Source organism: Oncorhynchus mykiss, chromosome 5 (assembly GCF_013265735.2).
Source record: "Oncorhynchus mykiss isolate Arlee chromosome 5, USDA_OmykA_1.1, whole genome shotgun sequence".
NCBI classification, from domain to species: domain Eukaryota; kingdom Metazoa; phylum Chordata; class Actinopteri; order Salmoniformes; family Salmonidae; genus Oncorhynchus; species Oncorhynchus mykiss.
This window is the reverse complement of record NC_048569.1, coordinates 15,027,171-15,045,264: the sequence shown is the minus strand read 5'-3', so window position 1 is coordinate 15,045,264 and position 18,094 is coordinate 15,027,171. Positions and strand designations below refer to the sequence as shown.

At 42.7% G+C, this 18,094-nt stretch overlaps 2 protein-coding genes across 2 annotated transcripts; one reads left to right on the top strand and one right to left on the bottom strand.

Moving 5' to 3' along the window:
• Window positions 1-1,786: 1,786 nt before the first annotated feature.
• LOC110516435 (golgin subfamily A member 6-like protein 22) lies at window positions 1,787-8,670 on the top strand. Its single transcript, XM_036976538.1, has 5 exons — window positions 1,787-1,873; window positions 2,099-2,329; window positions 3,428-5,378; window positions 7,831-8,202; window positions 8,347-8,670. Exons 2-3 carry the CDS (start codon window positions 2,192-2,194, stop codon window positions 5,321-5,323), a joined length of 2,034 nt encoding a protein of 677 aa, XP_036832433.1. The 5' UTR covers window positions 1,787-1,873; window positions 2,099-2,191; the 3' UTR covers window positions 5,324-5,378; window positions 7,831-8,202; window positions 8,347-8,670.
• A 2,005-nt stretch (window positions 8,671-10,675) lies between these two features.
• Window positions 10,676-17,462, bottom strand: LOC110523290 (high choriolytic enzyme 1). The gene is made up of 11 exons (XM_036976889.1): window positions 17,309-17,462; window positions 17,100-17,165; window positions 16,898-16,954; window positions 16,688-16,756; window positions 16,504-16,553; window positions 13,356-13,437; window positions 13,134-13,248; window positions 12,790-12,962; window positions 11,467-11,548; window positions 11,050-11,171; window positions 10,676-10,942 (listed from the first exon to the last, which is right to left on the bottom strand). The coding sequence occupies exons 1-11, from the start codon at window positions 17,343-17,345 to the stop codon at window positions 10,938-10,940; spliced, it is 858 nt and encodes a 285-aa protein (XP_036832784.1). The 5' UTR covers window positions 17,346-17,462; the 3' UTR covers window positions 10,676-10,937.
• Window positions 17,463-18,094: the final 632 nt, after the last annotated feature.

Genomic DNA, 18,094 nt, shown 5'->3' with positions numbered 1-18,094 from the left:
CCTTAACTCGCAAATCAGACAATTCATTCAGGATATATGAGAAAGCTCAGAGTTAGCCTACCCCAGAGAAGGTTAGTTTTAGAGGATGTGTTGCCTTGGAAATGTACACTGAACAAAAATATACACACAACATGTAAAGTGTTTGTCCCATGTTTCATGAGATGAAATAAAACATCTCAAAAATGTTTCATATGCAAAAAAAGCGTATTTTCTCATTTTGTGCACAAATGTGTCTACATCGCTGTTAGTGAGCATTTCTCCTTTGCCAAGGTAATCCATCCACCTGACAGGTGTGGCATATCAAGAAGCTGATTAAATAGCATGGTCATTACACAGGGGCACATTGTACTGGGGACAATAAAAAGCCCCTAAAATGCGCAGTTGTGTCACAACACAATGCCACAGATGCCTCAAGTTTTGAGGGAGTGTGCAATTGGCATAATGACTGCAGCAATGTCCACCAGAGCTGTTGCTAGATAATTGAATCTTAATTTTTCAACCATGTGCCTCGAACATCCTTTTAGAGAATTTGTAGCCACGCTGGGAGGGAGGCTGACAAGTATTTGCATATAATAATGCCTTTTTGTGGGGACAAACTCATTCTGATTGGCTGGGCCTGGCTGCAAGTGGGTGAGCCCTCCAAGGCCCACCCAATGGATGCACCCCTGTACAGTCATGTGAAATCCATAGATTAGGGTCTAATTAATTAATTTCAATTGACCTATATATGGACTGTAACTCAGTAAATTCTTTGAAGATGCGTTTATATTGGCCTTCCGAGTGGTGCAGCGGTCTAAAGCCCTGGGAGTCCCATAGGGCGACGCACAATTGTAGAAATTCTGTAATGTTGCAATTATACATTAATGCAGGAGGAAATACAATGATTTCACTAGTGCATATGTGTGAAAGTGGTCTGCACACAGCATATTATCCCCAGAGATGCCAAACTCAGGCAAAATGTCCACAGTGATGTCATAATGAGTGGGAGAAAAAAACACCTGCATCAGAGACAGTGCAAAGGTTTTCATACTCTGCCACATCCTGAAGAGTTACAATGTAGGGAATAGGGTCCCATCAGAGGACAGCCACTCATGATGCATCATGAACAGTAGCTGTGAAGTGATACACATTGCTACAGTGTGGTTTTTACTATGTTTATGAGCTTACTAGTACTAAATATACTGTATTTCAAACATAGAAGTGGATTAATTGGTTAATAGGCCTATGTGGCTCTGGTGATTTGTTGTCTGTCATGGTGGGTGTGGCTTCCCATGGCACCACATTACATCACAATTGTGATGTCATAAATGATTGTATTCTGGTATGATGACAGCCTAAATGGCTTGCCATATTACAGCAACACTTACAAGTTCAATTCGGGATCAAAATCATTGCTATATTTTGGATGGTTATTTTGGTGGTAAGTAGTTGTGACCACTTGTGATTTAGTTAAAAAAACAGGCCTACTTTGTGGCACAATTTAATTTAGATGATTTGAATAATATAATCATATTTTTAAGCCATATTGTATTTTTTTCAGGATTACTGTAATTGAAGGAACTATGGGAAAGTTCTCCTTTCCAAGGCTCATCATAAGAATGGTTAGAATATATTTTCTCTCACCACCCCCATAGTCAAAACTCCAGTGATTTAAAATCATCACTTTGACATATAGGCTATGAGCTTTTCTAAGATTGAAAATAACAAGCTTGTATCATGATAACCTCATTTCCGACTGCATGTTTGTCATCATTTTCATTTCTAGCCATGGGCAAATCGGACTGCACAGGATGATTTCTGCACAGGAACTACTGAACTCCACAGGCCCAGAACACACCAGCCTCACAACTCCTCACAACTCCCCAGCCTTAATGTAAGTCCCATCTGCAGGCTAAATCTACGACCCACTAAAGTGGTCCAGACTAATCATGTATGGCCAATCAGTGTAAACTTTGTACAAACTACGGCTTGATCTAGTGTCAACGTTATACCTTATTGATATTCTATAATAATGAAATACAATGGAAGGCACATAATAATCCAATGAGTAAAATAAAATATACCATGTTCTATTCTCAATATCCCTACTGCCCCAAAGGTGTGTAGGCAGGACAAGGAGAACACCGATTCAATCCAGAAGAAGAGGAAAAAGAAGAGGCTAAATGAGAAGGGAACCCAGGTTGAACTAGGCATGCGGGAGGATATCCATGACCTTGACCTCGCCCATTGGAGATTGGCTAGAGAGACATGGAGAACTGAGCGAGGAAACATGAGGGAGATTAAGGCGCTGTATGGAGAAATATTTAGGCTGCACCAACTCTTGGAGGAGGTAACGAGCCGTTTTCTTTAATCAGACTTTCATATAAGTAGATATACTGTAGTTGCTTTAGATGTTCCCAATCCTGATACACAGAAATGAGATATAAATAGATAGAATAGTGAAATAAGAAGGCAAGAAAAAGAACTGCACACTGGAAGTATTCTGAGGAAGGTCTGCATTCTGCACTGATAGTATTCTGAGGAAGGCCTGTGTTCTGCACTGGTAGTATTTTTGGGAAGGTCTGCATTCTGCACTGGTAGTATTCTGAGGAAGGCCTGTGTTCTGCACTGGTAGTATTCTGAGGAAGGTCTGCATTCTGCACTGGTAGTATTCTGAGGAAGGTCTGCATTCTGCACTGGTAGTATTCTGAGGAAGGTCTGCATTCTGCACTGATAGTATTCTGAGGAAGGTCTGCATTCTGCACTGGAAGTATTCTGAGGAAGGCCTGTGTTCTGCACTGGTAGTATTCTTGGGAAGGTCTGCATTCTGCACTGGAAGTATTCTGAGGAAGGTCTGCATTCTGCACTGGAAGTATTCTGAGGAAGGTCTGCATTCTGCACTGGTAGTATTCTGAGGAAGGTCTGTGTTCTGCACTGATAGTATTCTGAGGAAGGTCTGCATTCTGCACTGGTAGTATTCTGAGGAAGGTCTGCATTCTGCACTGATAGTATTCTGAGGAAGGTCTGCATTCTGCACTGATAGTATTCTGAGGAAGGCCTGTGTTGTGCACTGGTAGTATTCTTGGGAAGGTCTGTGTTCTGCACTGATAGTATTCTGAGGAAGGCCTGTGTTCTGCACTGGTAGTATTCTGAGGAAGGTCTGCATTCTGCACTGATAGTATTCTGAGGAAGGCCTGTGTTCTGCACTGGTAGTATTCTTGGGAAGGTCTGCATTCTTATAATAAAGTTGTAAAGGAATGGAAGAATTTCTGAATTGGAATGATTCCAAAAGTGTGGACCTTCCCATTTTCCTAATAGGCTAATATACAGTAATAAAACATGTTTTCTCTATGATATTTATTACCCATACACATGTAATTGTTTTAAGATAGTAATAACAATAACCATCAAGCTATTAAGTAATAAAAGTGTGTCTGTCATCATACAGATTGGGGTGGATAAAGGGGTGATCAAGCAGCGCTCCACCTCCTCCATTATTTGTCCCGTCTCCCCGACACTGCCAGCTTTCCCCTGGTACAACCACCACAGGTACCTCGCCAACAGCCAATCGGAGCCTGACCAGCATGCTGCCGGCACCCAGAAGGACCCACCTAAGAAACACTCAATCTTTCCCCCTCTGGACACACAGAGCTGCACCTCCCCTGATAAATGGCCTCATTCTCCGTCCAAGACGTCACACCCACACGCTTCACACCGATTTGCTGTCCCATCCCACCTCCTGGCTCCCGGCCATCCTGCCCGGATGAGACAGACCCATCCGCAGGTCCACCCCAGGTCCCCATTGACTGGCCAGGCAAAGGTCAAGGATGAGGTTAAGAGGCAAGAGACTGCATCGTCTGAGGAATTGTCTGAGGAAGTTCAACGGAGAGGAGCAGAAATTGCAAGCATGTATAAAGCACAGCTGAAAGAGAGGATGGCCCAAAAGAGAAAGGAAGAGATTCTGAAGAAAATGGCAAACAGCGATGACAAGAACGATGACAGTGAGGCCTCCTGCTCCTCTGCAGTAAAACAATCTAATATCCCTGCCACAGCCCCCGAGCGCCCGGACAGCCCAGAGGCCACGCCAGTGGCCGCCCGAGAAGACACTCAGGGGGACACCCAGCAGGACCTGGCAGAGGTTGTGAATGTGCTCAAGAGGCAATCATCTGATCTGCCTGACGATGTTTGTGAGGAGTCACTCACATGGAAATCCATTTACGAGGAGCTGTGCCCGCTCGCTCACAGAGTGAACACAGAAGCTGACTACATCAAGGCGCTTCGCGTCATCACTGAGAATGCTGTGACTCCCTCGTGCTCGTCTGAGGATGATGTGTCTCAGAGTGTGAGTGAGGACACAAGTCAGGAGGGGAGTAGTGAAAGTGAGGAGAGCATGAGTGGACAACAGCAGAGATGTCTACACAGGGATCATTATGGTAAGAGGGACAGGAAGGAGATTGATAGTGGTAAAAGGGAAGGGAGATTTGCAACCGCCAATGCAATGTGTATGATGGCGAGCCGAGGGATAGAAGAACTTAATGCCATGAGCTACGCAGACAGGATCAAATATTTCAAGTATGAGGCTAAGAGAAATGAAGAGATGATGAAGATTGAAAGGAGGAAGGAAAAAGCCAGGAACGAAGAGCTCAAAAAGTGGGAAAAGATACAGAAGAAATTGAATGAGGAGAAAAGGAAAAGGACAGAAAATATGGAAAAAAACAAGTTAGAGGAGCAGAGGAAAAGGGAGAAGGCAGAGATGAAACTAAAGATCGAACATGAGAAAAAGAGACAAGAGCAAGAGAAAAAGATGGAGAAACAGAGGGCAGAGAAGTTGAAAAAGATGGAGAAACAGAGGATGGAGGAGGAGAGGAACAGGGAAAAGGAGAGAATGAAGGTGTTGGAGATGCAGCAAAAGGCACGAGAGAAAGAAGAGAAGAGGAGGAAAGAGGAACAGAAAAGGAGATTGAAGATACAACAGGAACAAGAGAAGGAGGAACAGAAAAGGCAGACAAGGATACGGGACGAGGATAAGAAGAGAGCAGAGCTTCAAAGAATAAAAGATCACGAGGCCAGGTTCAAGATGGAGATGGAGAAACTGTATGAGAGAGAAGAGAGGAATGCACAGATTGAAAGAGAAAAGAGGCGTGCGCTGTGTCAGAAAAAAGGACAGACACAGAGAGCAAAACAGGTGGTGGCATACGAGGTCACAGCGTCTACATCTGACGCCTCTGTGAGGAGGGAAGAGAGGGAGCAGCGTCCAGAGACCGCTCACGCACAGTCTGCAAAGAGGAGAACAAGGAAGAAGCAGAAGAAAGCGGCGGACGAGGCATCGACAACTTTTCAGTAGATGACAAAAGAAAGGGAGCAGACAAAAGAAGAAATGTACAAGTCAATGCTCCTAGGTATGTTGATAGATGTAAATAAACAAGAGTTTTTTTAAGAGAAAAAACAAACAAAAAAATGAGAAAATAAGTAAAAGGAGGAACAAATTATAAGGAAGCCAGGCATGAGGGTGAAGAGGAGGAAACATGAGAGAGGAGGAAGAGAGACCAGAGTGGTTTATCAGGAGGGAAGTAGTAATTTCATGCGAATGCTGCCATCAATCCACGGTTTCTGGTTAGGGAATGTTTTAATCGTTGCTATGGGAACGACATCTTCAACGCACGTTCTAATGAACTCACACACCGAATCAGCGTATTCGTCAATGTTGTTGTCTGACGCAATGCGAAACATGTCCCAGTCCACGTGCTTCAAGAGGGCCACCATTGTTCCTGTTCCCAAGAAAGCTAAGGTAACTGAGCTAAACGACTACCGCCCCGTAGCACTCACTTCCGTCATCATGAAGTGCTTTGAGAGACTAGTCAAGGACCATATCACCTCCACCCTACCTGACACCCTAGACCCACTCCAATTTGCTTACCGCCCAAATAGGTCCACAGACGATGCAATCTCAACCACACTGCACACCGCCCTAACCCATCTGGACAAGAGGAATACCTATGTGAGAATGCTGTTCATTGACTACAGCTCGGCATTCAACACCATAGTACCCTCCAAGCTCGTCATCAAGCTCGAGACCCTGGGTCTCGACCCCGCCCTGTGCAACTGGGTACTGGACTTCCTGACGGGCCGCCCCCAGGTGGTGAGGGTAGGCAACAACATCTCCTCCCCGCTGATTCTCAACACTGGGGCCCCACAAGGGTGCGTTCTGAGCCCTCTCCTGTACTCCCTGTTCACCCACGACTGCGTGGCCACGCACGCCTCCAACTCAATCATCAAGTTTGCGGACGACACAACAGTGGTAGGCTTGATTACCAACAACGACGAGACGGCCTACAGGGAGGAGGTGAGGGCCCTCGGAGTGTGGTGTCAGGAAAATAACCTCACACTCAACGTCAACAAAACTAAGGAGATGATTGTGGACTTCAGGAAACAGCAGAGGGAACACCCCCCTATCCACATCGATGGAACAGTAGTGGAGAGGGTAGCAAGTTTTAAGTTCCTCGGCATACACATCACAGACAAACTGAATTGGTCCACTCACACAGACAGCATTGTGAAGAAGGCGCAGTAGCGCCTCTTCAACCTCAGGAGGCTGAAGAAATTCGGCTTGTCACCAAAAGCACTCACAAACTTCTACAGATGCACAATCGAGAGCATCCTGGCGGGCTGTATCACCGCCTGGTACGGCAACTGCGCCGCCCTCAACCGTAAGGCTCTCCAGAGGGTGGTGAGGTCTGCACAACGCATCACCGGGGGCAAACTACCTGCCCTCCAGGACACCTACACCACCCGATGTCACAGGAAGGCCATAAAGATCATCAAGGACATCAACCACCCGAGCCACTGCCTGTTCACCCCGCTATCATCCAGAAGGCGAGGTCAGTACAGGTGCATCAAAGCTGGGACCGAGAGACTGAAAAACAGCTTCTATCTCAAGGCCATCAGACTGTTAAACAGCCACCACTAACATTGAGTGGCTGCTGCCAACACACTGACACTGACTCAACTCCAGCCACTTTAATAATGGGAATTGATGGGAAATGATGTAAATATATCACTAGCCACTTTAAACAATGCTACCTTATATAATGTTACTTACCCTACATTATTCATCTCATAGGCATACGTATATACTGTACTCTATATCATCGACTGTATCCTTATGTAATACATGTATCACTAGCCACTTTAACTATGCCACTTTGTTTACATACTCATCTCATATGTATATACTGTACTCGATACCATCTACTGTATCTTGCCTATGCTGCTCTGTACCATCACTCATTCATATATCCTTATGTACATATTTTTTATCCCCTTACACTGTGTACAAGACAGTAGTTTTGGAATTGTTAGTTAGATTACTTGTTGGTTATTACTGCATTGTCGGAACTAGAAGCACAAGCATTTCGCTACACTCGCATTAACATCTGCTGTGTGAGTGGACCATCTGTGACAAATAAAATTTGATTTGATTTGAGATATAGAATTCAAGTTCTGATGGACAGAATCAGGAAGGACCATGGGATAAAAGGTAAATGAGATTAGCAGTAAAGAAGAGCTGAGTGGATCGAAAGAAAGTTATGGAAAACACAAGGGGGAGGCAAGATAAACAGAGACCCAGAGAAAAGAGGTGAAAACACTTTAGAAGAGTAATAGAGAGGAGATTGAACTAGAATTCTGATGGACATATGGCCAAAATAACTATTTAAATAACTAAGGATTAGCAGAAAAGGAGAAGACCAAGAGCACAGGAAAAATAGCCAACAGACGTCAAAAAGAAAAGAAGTCTGCCTCTTCTACTTCTCTTTTAAAGTTGCTTTGGTTTCCTTTTGTCCTCTTTCTAAGCCTGTTCAAGTCTGAGATAGATGAAAAGAGCAGCCAAAGAAACAGATCTGTTGAAGCATCAATTGGAAAGGATGGGAGGGTTGGAGGAGGAGCACAGCTGGATGACTTCATTAGGTAAGTGTTTACTATCAAAGCCTGTTCTCTGTAGACAACTGTATTAGTGTTGATAGAAGTATGTTTAGGTAATGTCTTTCAACTCAACCACTACAATTCCTGATCTCATGTGATTATTCACCTCAAGTGAGTGGGCATTCGGATGTTTTTTCCCGAAACAGATTGTGGCATATGAGGTCTCTTTATCTGTTGAAGCATCAATAGGAAAGGATGAAAGGGAGGGAGGCAGGAAGAGGAAAACACAGAAGAGCAGGTGAGGTAAGTGCTTGGGCTTGTGATGAGAGGATAGGGGCTCCACAACTGGGGTTCATGATTGACATTTCTCAGACAAATTGTATTACTGTGAATCCCATTCGTTCAATGACTGTTTGATTAATTCCTGACGGAATAATTGTTTTACAGGAGCACTCTATGTTCTGCTTCCATGTGGATTGACAGCATTGCTTTCATGAGCTTCTGGAGGACACCATGGAGGAAGAGGGAGAGGGTCTATGATAGGCAGTTTGCCATGGCCCTAAATGGGCCTTTGGATGTTAATTCTTTCTGCTTTATATCATACGACTTTACAATAAAAATGAATTGTAAGCATCAGCCTCTTCTGTTGTGTGATCAGTGCAGTAGTAGTAAGATTGGTGTAAACCCAAGGAATATTCTGGCCTTCTAGGCAGAGTTCCTCTGTCCAGTGTCTGTGTTCTTTTGCCCATCTTAACATTTTTATTGGCCAGTCAGATATTGCTATTTCTTTGCAACTCTGCCTAGAATGCCAGCATCCCGGAGTCACCTCTTCACTGTTGACGTTGAGACTGTTTCAGGTACTATTTAATGAAGCTGCCAGTTGAGGCATCTATTTCTCAAACTAGACACTCTAATGTATTCTTGCTCAGTTGTGCACCAGGGCCACCCCCTCTTTCTATTCTGGTTATTGCCAGTTTGCACTGTTCTGTGGAGTAGTACGAGATCTTCAGTTTCTTGGCAATTTCTCGCACGGAATAGCCTTAATTTCTCAGAACTAGAATAGGCTGACAAGTTTTTAGAAAAAAGTTATTTGATTCTGGCCATTTTGAGCCTGTAATCGAACCCACAAATGCTGATGCTCCAGATACCCAACTAGTCTAAAGGCCAGTTTTATTGCTTCTTTAATCAGAACAGTTTTCAGCTGTGCTAACGTAATTGCAAAAGGATTTTCTAATGATCAATTAGCCTTTTAAAATTATACATTTGAATTAGCTAACAACGTGCCATTGGAACACAGGAGTTATATTGCTGATAATGGGCCTCTGTACAACTATGTACAGTTGAAGTCGTAAGTTTATATACACTTAGGTTGGAGTCAAAACTCGTTTTTCAACCACTCCACAAATTTCTTGTTAACAAACGATAGTTTTGGCAAGTCGGTTAGGACATCTGTGTGCATGACACAAGTAATTTTTCCAACAAATGTTTCTAACAGATTATTTCACTTATAATTCACTGTATCACAATTGCAGTGGGTCAGAAGTTTACTTACAGTAAGGTGACTGTGCAAACAATAGTACGCAAGTATAAACACCATGGGACCACGCAGCCATCATACGACTCAGGAAGGAGACACATTCTGCGTCCAAGAGATGAGCGTACTTTGGTGCAAAAAGTGCAAATCAATCCCAGAACAGCAGCAAAGAACCTTGTGAAGATGCTGGAGGAAACATGTACAAAGTATCTATATCCACAGTAAAATGAGTCCTATATATGCTTGATCGCAACTTCCAACTGGACAATGACCCCAAGCATACGTCCAAAGTTGTGGCAAAATGGCTTAAGGACAACGAAGTCAAGTTATTGGACTGACTTCAAACTTATAGAACATTTGTGGGCAGAACTGAAAAAGCCTGTGCGAGCAAGTAAGCCTACAAACCGGACTCTGTTACAACAGTTCTGTCAGGAGGAATGGGCCAAAATTCACCCAACTTATTGTGGGAAGCTTGTGGAAGGCTACCCAAAATGTTTGACCCAACTTAAACAATTTAAAGGCAATGCTACCAAACACTAATTGAGTGTATGTAAACTTCTGACCCACTGGGAATGTGATGAAAGGATTTAAATCTAAGAGCTTGATTATGCTGACATTTCACATTCTTAAAATATAGTGGGGATCCTAAATGACCAAAGACAGGGAATTTTTACTCAGGAATTTTTGAAAACGGAGTTGAAATGTATTGGGCTAAGGCGTATGTGAACTTCCGACTTCAACTGTAGATATGCCAATCAGCTACAATAGTTATTTACATTGTCTACACTATTTCTGATCAAGTTGATATTTTAATGGACAAAAGGCTTTCAAAATCAAGGACATTTCAAGTGACCCAAAACTCTTGAACAGTAGTGTGTTTATACATCTTTATGTATATTTGTTTAGTATTCGTTGCTAAATGGTGAGCCACATATATGGTTGAGCTCAAGAGTTTGCCAAAGTTCGTCAACTCCAACAGGTTTCGTAGTACACCCTTCCAGAGGGTGACATTCTGATTTTGGTGACTATGAGCCCTGCTGTCTAAGTCCTGTTACAGCATCATCTTTTTAAAATAATTTGTTGCCTATCTAGCCAGCCAAGTTTTATACCTTAATCACCATTAATTTAAGTCATCTCTCCTGCTATGCTAGATCTACTTCATCTCTGATCCCACCTTGGAATGCATGATGAGCATAGCTGAGAAGGTCCATTATAGAATGAAATAGAACACTGCAAGAAACATCACTGACTGGATCATTTGATTTATTTCCAAGACAAGTGCAGTGGAATAGGCCTAATTCAAGGCAGCAAGAGCACACAGGACAAATTAAACTACCTGCTGCTGAACACACATACAATACATCAGAAAGCTTTAAGGGACTTGTTCAACTTATTCATTGTTGAGAAGTTAAAATGTCAGTGCCATTTGTGTTGGAATCTTCAGTCGACAGCAGCGGTGTTGAAATCTTCTTCGATGGTGCAATAAGTGATAAACTGTGCATTGTTATTCTGTAACAGGACATGAACATGGTTAGAATACAGTGCGATAATGACTGCATTTACGAAGGCAGCCCAATTCTGATATTTTTCCCGTCTGTGTGTGCGCATGCCTTTACCACATTGATAGAGTTTGTTAAGGCGTGTTATGTCCAGGGGGCTCAGGTGATTTCTCTGTCCAATCTGGACTCCACTCTTCGTGGCGTCAATAGTGGGGTTCCGGTTTGATGAGAAGTAGTATCTGCCAGGAGAAACCCAACAATGGGGGATTAGAGGACTTGCTACTTTAACACAAGAACTGCGCCACAATGCCACCCTATTCCCAATAGTGCACATAGTTTGACCAGAGCCCAGGTAAAAAAATAAATTGTGACCTAAAGAGGGAACCATTTGGTACGCACAGGGAAATGTTACTGGAGCTGGATACTGTACACAGTCACAGTAAAACTAATATTTACTCATTGCTAGCAGTTTAAAAACAAGGTGAGTAAAATTAGGACTTTAGTGGGAATAAGGAGGAGAGTAGTGTGACTGACGTTCCGTAGTGCATTATGGAGTCGTAGTCATAGGGCAGGTCCTGAGTGTCTCCTTTCTTCACCTTAAAGTTCTCTTGTTTTCCTGGAAGTTAAGAGTTACAAGAGGCAGATGTGACTGGTGGACACTGCTGGGTGTGAATGTGATATAGGTGAATGAAAATGTATACAAGTTGAGATGGAAAAACCATTAAGTTGAACCTCTAGCAGGAGGAAACTCTACATGATTCAAGGCATGAATATTTCATCTTACCTAATGAAACCCATTGCGGGTGGTAATGTAACAAAACTGCCCTCAAAACGAGCTTACATGTTATCCCAGGATACCCATTACGGGTGGCAACTGTAAAAGGTATATTTTACACCAGGATAGGTGGTAACTGTAGATGACAATGTAGAGTTATTCGCGTCAGGCAAATTTAGCGAACAAGGTTGCTGCAATCATGCCAGAAGAAATTCGCAGGAGTTAACGAATTCAGTTCAATTCTACATAATTGGAAATTAGTCTATGAAATACATAGTATTGGTCTCAAACTGAAGAACACTGATGGTTACTGGTGTAAGATTCTCTGGTGTTTACATAACTGGTACTGTGAGATTAGGATATCAGGATTCAAGGTTGCTATGATATTAGGACATCGGGACCTGCTTAGACAAAGCAATTTCAACAGTAGAGGAAAGGGTTGCAATGTATGGGGAAATGAATGGCTGCAGTGTTTCCGTTATAATAAGTACATGATAAATGGAACATTAAGGCATAAATGTATGAAAGACTATTCTTATTTTAAACTAATGTTGTTCTGTCCTTGTGGTGCACTGTCTATTCATGTTATGTAGTATTTCATGGTGTGTGGAGCCCAGGAAGAGTAGCTGCTGCTTATGTAACAGTATAACTTTAGACCGTCCCCTCGCCCATACCAGGGACCCTCTGCACACATCAACAACTGACACCCACGAAGCATCGTTACCCATCGCTCCACAAAAGCCACGGCCCTTGCAGAGCAAGGGGAACCACTACTTCAAGGTCTCAGAGCAAGTGGCGTCACCGATTGAAATGCTATTTAGCGCACACCACCGCTAACTAAGCTAGCCGTTTCACATCCGTTACACTTAGGCAGTACCTAATAAAATATTAAATGTCAATAGTTAGTTATTCTGTACGGTCTTCACTCCAGACCACAAAAAGCTGAATCAGGTATGTTAGTGTTGGGCTAGTACTAAAGCCTACACACTGCAGCTCTTCAGGGGACAAATTGACCAGCCCTGCCCCTGATCCACATGTAATGCCCGTGAGGTGGTTTAGTATGTTGTGTTGGTGTGAGTAACCTGGGACCACGTTGTCCCACTGTATGGTGACGTATTGGTCACGGTCTGGCCGTGTGTGCTCGTGGTGCAGGCCCAGGGCATGCATCAGCTCATGGCACAGGTTCCCCACGTTACAGGCTCTACCGAAGTACAGAGACTGGGCCCCGCCCTGAAAACCTACATATGACGCACAGCTAGAGTTAAGGGAAGAAAGAGAAAGGTGAGAGAAGGAGGAGAGAGAGGGGATATGACAGGAAGAGAGAAAAATAAAGGATTGAACACAGGAAAAAGGAAGGAGAGGTTGTGAGTTAACTGTAAACAACTGGGAAGAAGAAAATGTGTTAATGTGCCCACTTTGGACTCACCCTGTCCCAGAGATGATGTCTATGTAGTTAATCTCATTGGTGTATTCGTGGAAGAGGATACACGTCTGGTCTGAAATCATCTTGAACGCTGCTAGTATAGTTACCTTTCTGTCCACTGTGTGGATCAGAGACAATCTACCATTAGACGGTGCATATCATTCTCACTGTATTAGAAAACATCTAGTGTTAGTGTTCATCTCTCCTACTGTATTTGACACTCACCCAGATAATCGTTGATCTTGTAGGGGATAGAAGTGACGCCATCTTTCTCAGGCCAAAGTGACTTCACAGCTAATCGGTCTTCCTGTAGGACAAAACACCTCATCTTAAATCCAGCTGTCGCAAGACAGCATAGGCCTCCGATTAATTCAATTGTTATTTCTGCGTTTCCCCTATGAACGTTTTTAAATTCTAAAATGGTAAAACTATTTCAGTATTAACTTAAATTACTAAAACCAGACTAAGTATGTAGAAAAAAAAGAAAGGCGCAATATAGTGTACTTTCCATGACAGACTGACCAGGTGAATGCTATGATCCTTACAGAGGTCACCTGTTCAGTGTATATGAAGAGACCGGTTAAAGGAGGATTGTTAAGCCTTGCGACATGGATCATGTATATATACCATTCAGAGGGTGAATAGGCAGGACAAAATATTGAAGTACCTTTGATCAGGGTATGGTAGGTACCAGGCTCACCAGTTGAGTGTGTCAAGAACTGCAATGTTGCTGGGTATTTCACACTCAGTTTCCAATGTGTGAAGAATGGTCCAGCACCCAAAGGACATCCAGCCAATGGCAGTCCAGTGGTCGAAAATGGGCGACACGAATTGTGCAGAGCAACAGACGGGCTACAGTTATATTCAATTGACCGTCCAGTAAAACATTCGTGCCCAAAGACCCCAAAGAATGCTCAACTCGTAGAATCTTGACACAAATGGGGTATGGCAGCCGACAACCTTACAGAGAACCACTTCTTTCAGCAAAAAACATGTTTCAGTGGACTAAGGAAACACTGCACACAGTAGATTTGGAAAAACGTCTGGTGAATCCCGTTTTTTTTGTTGCAATTTCACGCTGATGGGAGGACTAGGGTATGAAGAAAACCACATGCAGCCATCATGATGTTTGTCAACATTGCAGGCTAGAGAGTGGCAGTGGTGGAGTGATGCTGTGGGGTGCCTTTTCATGGCACACGTTGGATAAAAGTTGCGCAACGTTTGAATGTCTGAACATAATTGAAAATCAGGTGCATCCCTTCATGGCAGCAGTGTATCCATCTGAATTGATTTTATCAGCAGGATAATGCCCCAAGCCACAAGGCTAGGATTGTTCCACAAAAATGACAGTGAATTCAGCTTAGTGCAGTGGCCTGCCCAGTCACCAGATTTCAATCCAATTAAGCATCTGTGGGATGAGATGGAACGAGAGATCCACTACCAGCCAACTGGGCACAGTGGTGGGAAGCATTGAGGACATCATGGGGCCAGCATTCCTGTGGAAGAGTCCATGCCCTAATGAATTGAGGCTTTTGAGGGCAAAGGGGGGTGCAACTCAATATTAAGTGTTCCTAATGTTTTGTAAACTATATATATTTTAAGATCTTTTAGAAGAAAATTCAAATCAACTAAAACGTGCCACTACGATTTAAATTGAGATTGTCGTCACTGGCCGACACACATATTATTTGCATGACTCACTGTGCAATAGTGTTTACATGAATTTTGAATGACTACCTGATCTCTGTAACCCACACATACAGATAATTGTAAGGTCTCAAACAAGCAGTGCATTTCAAACAGATTTAACTACAATGTCCTGTTGGTTTCAACAACTTGCACAAGGCACCTATTGGTAGATGGGTAAAAAAAGGCAGACATTGAAGATCCCTTCGAGCGTGGTGAAGTTAATTACACTTTGGATGGTGTTTCAATACACCCAGTCCATACAAAAAGATACAGGTCGTCTTAAGTCAGTTGCCAGAGAAGGTGGAAACCGCTCAGGGATTTCACCATGAGCCCAATAGGGACTATAAAACAGTTAGACTTTAATGGCTGTGATAAGAGAACGGAATAACATTTTAGTTACTCTACAATACTAACCTGATTGACAGTGAAAATGAAGCCTGTACAGAATACAATTATTCCAAAACATGCATCCTGTTGACATCAAGGCACTAAAGTAATACTGCAGAAATTGTGGCAAAGCAATTATCTTTTGGTCCTGAATACAAAGTGTAATGACAGGCAAAACCAAAAGATTACTGAGTACCACTTCATATTTTCAAGCATTGTGGTGGATGCATCATGTTATGGGTATGCTTGTAATCATAGCGGACTGGGGAGTTTCAGGATAAAAAAAGAAACGTTATGAGCTAAGCACAAGCAAGATCCTAGAGGAAATCCTGGTTTAGTCTGCTTTCTACCAGACACTGGGAGCACAATTCACCTTTCTGCAGGACAATAACCTAAAACACAAGGACTGCACTGGAGTTTCTTACCAAGACAGAATGTTGCCGAGTGGCCAAGTTACAGTTTTGACAAATCTACTGCAGGACCTGAACATGGTTGTTTAGTAGTGATCAACAACCAATTTGACAGCTTGAATAATTTTGATTAGATTTTGAGAAGTTACACAATCCAGATGTGGAAAGCTCTTAGACTTACCCAGAGAAACTCACAGGTGTAGTCGCTGCCAAAGGTGCTTCTACAAAGTATTGACTCGGATGCGACTAGTTGAGATATTTCTGCATTTCATTTCCAATGAACTAGCAAACATTTGTAAGACATTTTCACTGTCATTATGGGTTATTTTGTGTAGACGGGTTAGAATTTGTATTTAATCCATTTTGAATTCAGGCTGTAACAACAAAATGTGAAATAAGTCAAGGGGTATGATGCTTTTGGAAGGCACTGTACCAGCTTCTGGTATACACAGACTGAAATTAATGACTGCAAAATCATTTAAGGTTTCTTTACAAGACAGAATGTTAAATAAAATGACATTGAAACTTACTCTACTGGTGGGCCGTGGTGTTGATCCTTCAGATGGTTAAAAATATCCACAGGAAAGTACTGTTAAAACAATTTTAGAGTGGCGGTACTAAAGTTGGAATTTCTATCACCTGGCACTTCAGTTATTATGCATGGTATCTTTTCCTGTGGAAATATAGGCTCAAATTGCAACCATCTGAAGGACAAACACCATGGACAACCGGTAGAGCACGTTCAAATGTAATTCTGTTCAACAATCTGGCTTGAATGATTTTGGAGTCATTAGATTCAGAATGTGTAAATCAGAAGGTGGTATCAATTAGATTCATCAGCCTAAAAGATGCAGTAACAAGACAGAAAGCAGGGGTAACAGACTCACTGAAACCAGAATGTCTCCCTCCATGATAGCAAGGTCGAACTGTAAGTCCTCTGTAACAGAGAGAGATGGTCTGAAACACTGACATGACATCTACTAGTTACAAGTCACTACCTCCAGTGCCATTAAAGTCCAGACCTCATGGTAGAGGTCCAGGATTGTGCGCTTCATCTAATGAATGCGTTACCTTCTCTGGTTTCAGGCGTTTTAACCCAATCATTTAGTCTGTGGCGTGTCCCCATTGAGGCAGTAGAACCTAAAAGAAATTGTGAACAAACTTATTTTGTAATATCATTATGTTTATTGATAGACAGGCCATAAACTTGAAGACAACAGATTGTTTCTTTAGGCCCCATCAGCCCAAGATATTGACTTCAGAATCACAGTAGAGGCCTACCTGTGGCAGTGAAAGTCTCATTTGTAGAATTGTTGATGGTGTTTGTAGAATTGTCCACTGAAATACAGAAAGAAATTATAAAGTGGAACAGAACAACAGTTTGGCAGTGGGGCTGGCCTACATTAAATATACATGGAAAACAGGCCTAGCTTTCAGCCTGTCATCTAACAACATGACTGGTCCCAAATGCAGGCCTCCCTACCTGTGGCAGGGAAAGTAGCATTTGAAGTAGTAGCATTTGTGAAATTGGTGATGGGAACACTGCCCACTGAAATACACAAGGGGAACATAATACATGTTAGATAATAACATGGTGAACCAATTGGCGTCCGCAGTGGGGCCGGCCACGCCTACCTCAAATGGAAAACACTCAAGAACAGGATGTCACATAACCAAAATGACTGGTCCTACCTTGGACACACCAGATGAGAGTCAGAAACCAAACCATGTTGCAACAACAATTGTCCCCCAAGATTTGGAAAAAAAAACAACCAAAGAAAAAGCATAAACAATTGTGTGGAATAGCTCTCCTTCCAGTTAAATAGTGGGCAGGGCAGCAATCACAAAAGAACAGGTGCATTCTTCTTCTTCTGCTTCTGTGAGGTTTAAAGACGGTTGGCATCCAATATGTTGCATTATCGCCCTCTACTGAACTATTGTATGAATCCATTACCTTTCTGATACAAAATTGGAAAGGGGAAATGTGAAAAAATAAATATATATATATTTAATGACCCTTCTAACTAACCCTACACTCATTAAAACCCATCACCTTATTCCACTACTTTAACCCTATCTTATCCTACCCCAGGCCAACGACCCGAGATGACGGGACACTACAACTCAACACACCCTGTAACTCTTCTGAAATCTAAACTCATACCCCCAAGTACTTCTCTGCAGCTGCCACCACAACATCTATTTTCTATGACTTACGTATCATCTCTGCGGTACAGCAGATAACAATGGCTATGAATGCTAAGCCAAACTCACTGAAACATATATCACTCATTGGCCTATCCCTCTGTTCTGGCAAAGATCTACTATTCACAGGAATCCTCTCAGAATCCCTCACCCTTGATCCACCCTCCACTTCCTCTGCATACAACATCTTCTTCACTACAATGACCCTGGCCACCTCAACCTGCTTCTCTCGCACCAGACACCTCCACTCAGGGTTACCTTCACCGACTCAAT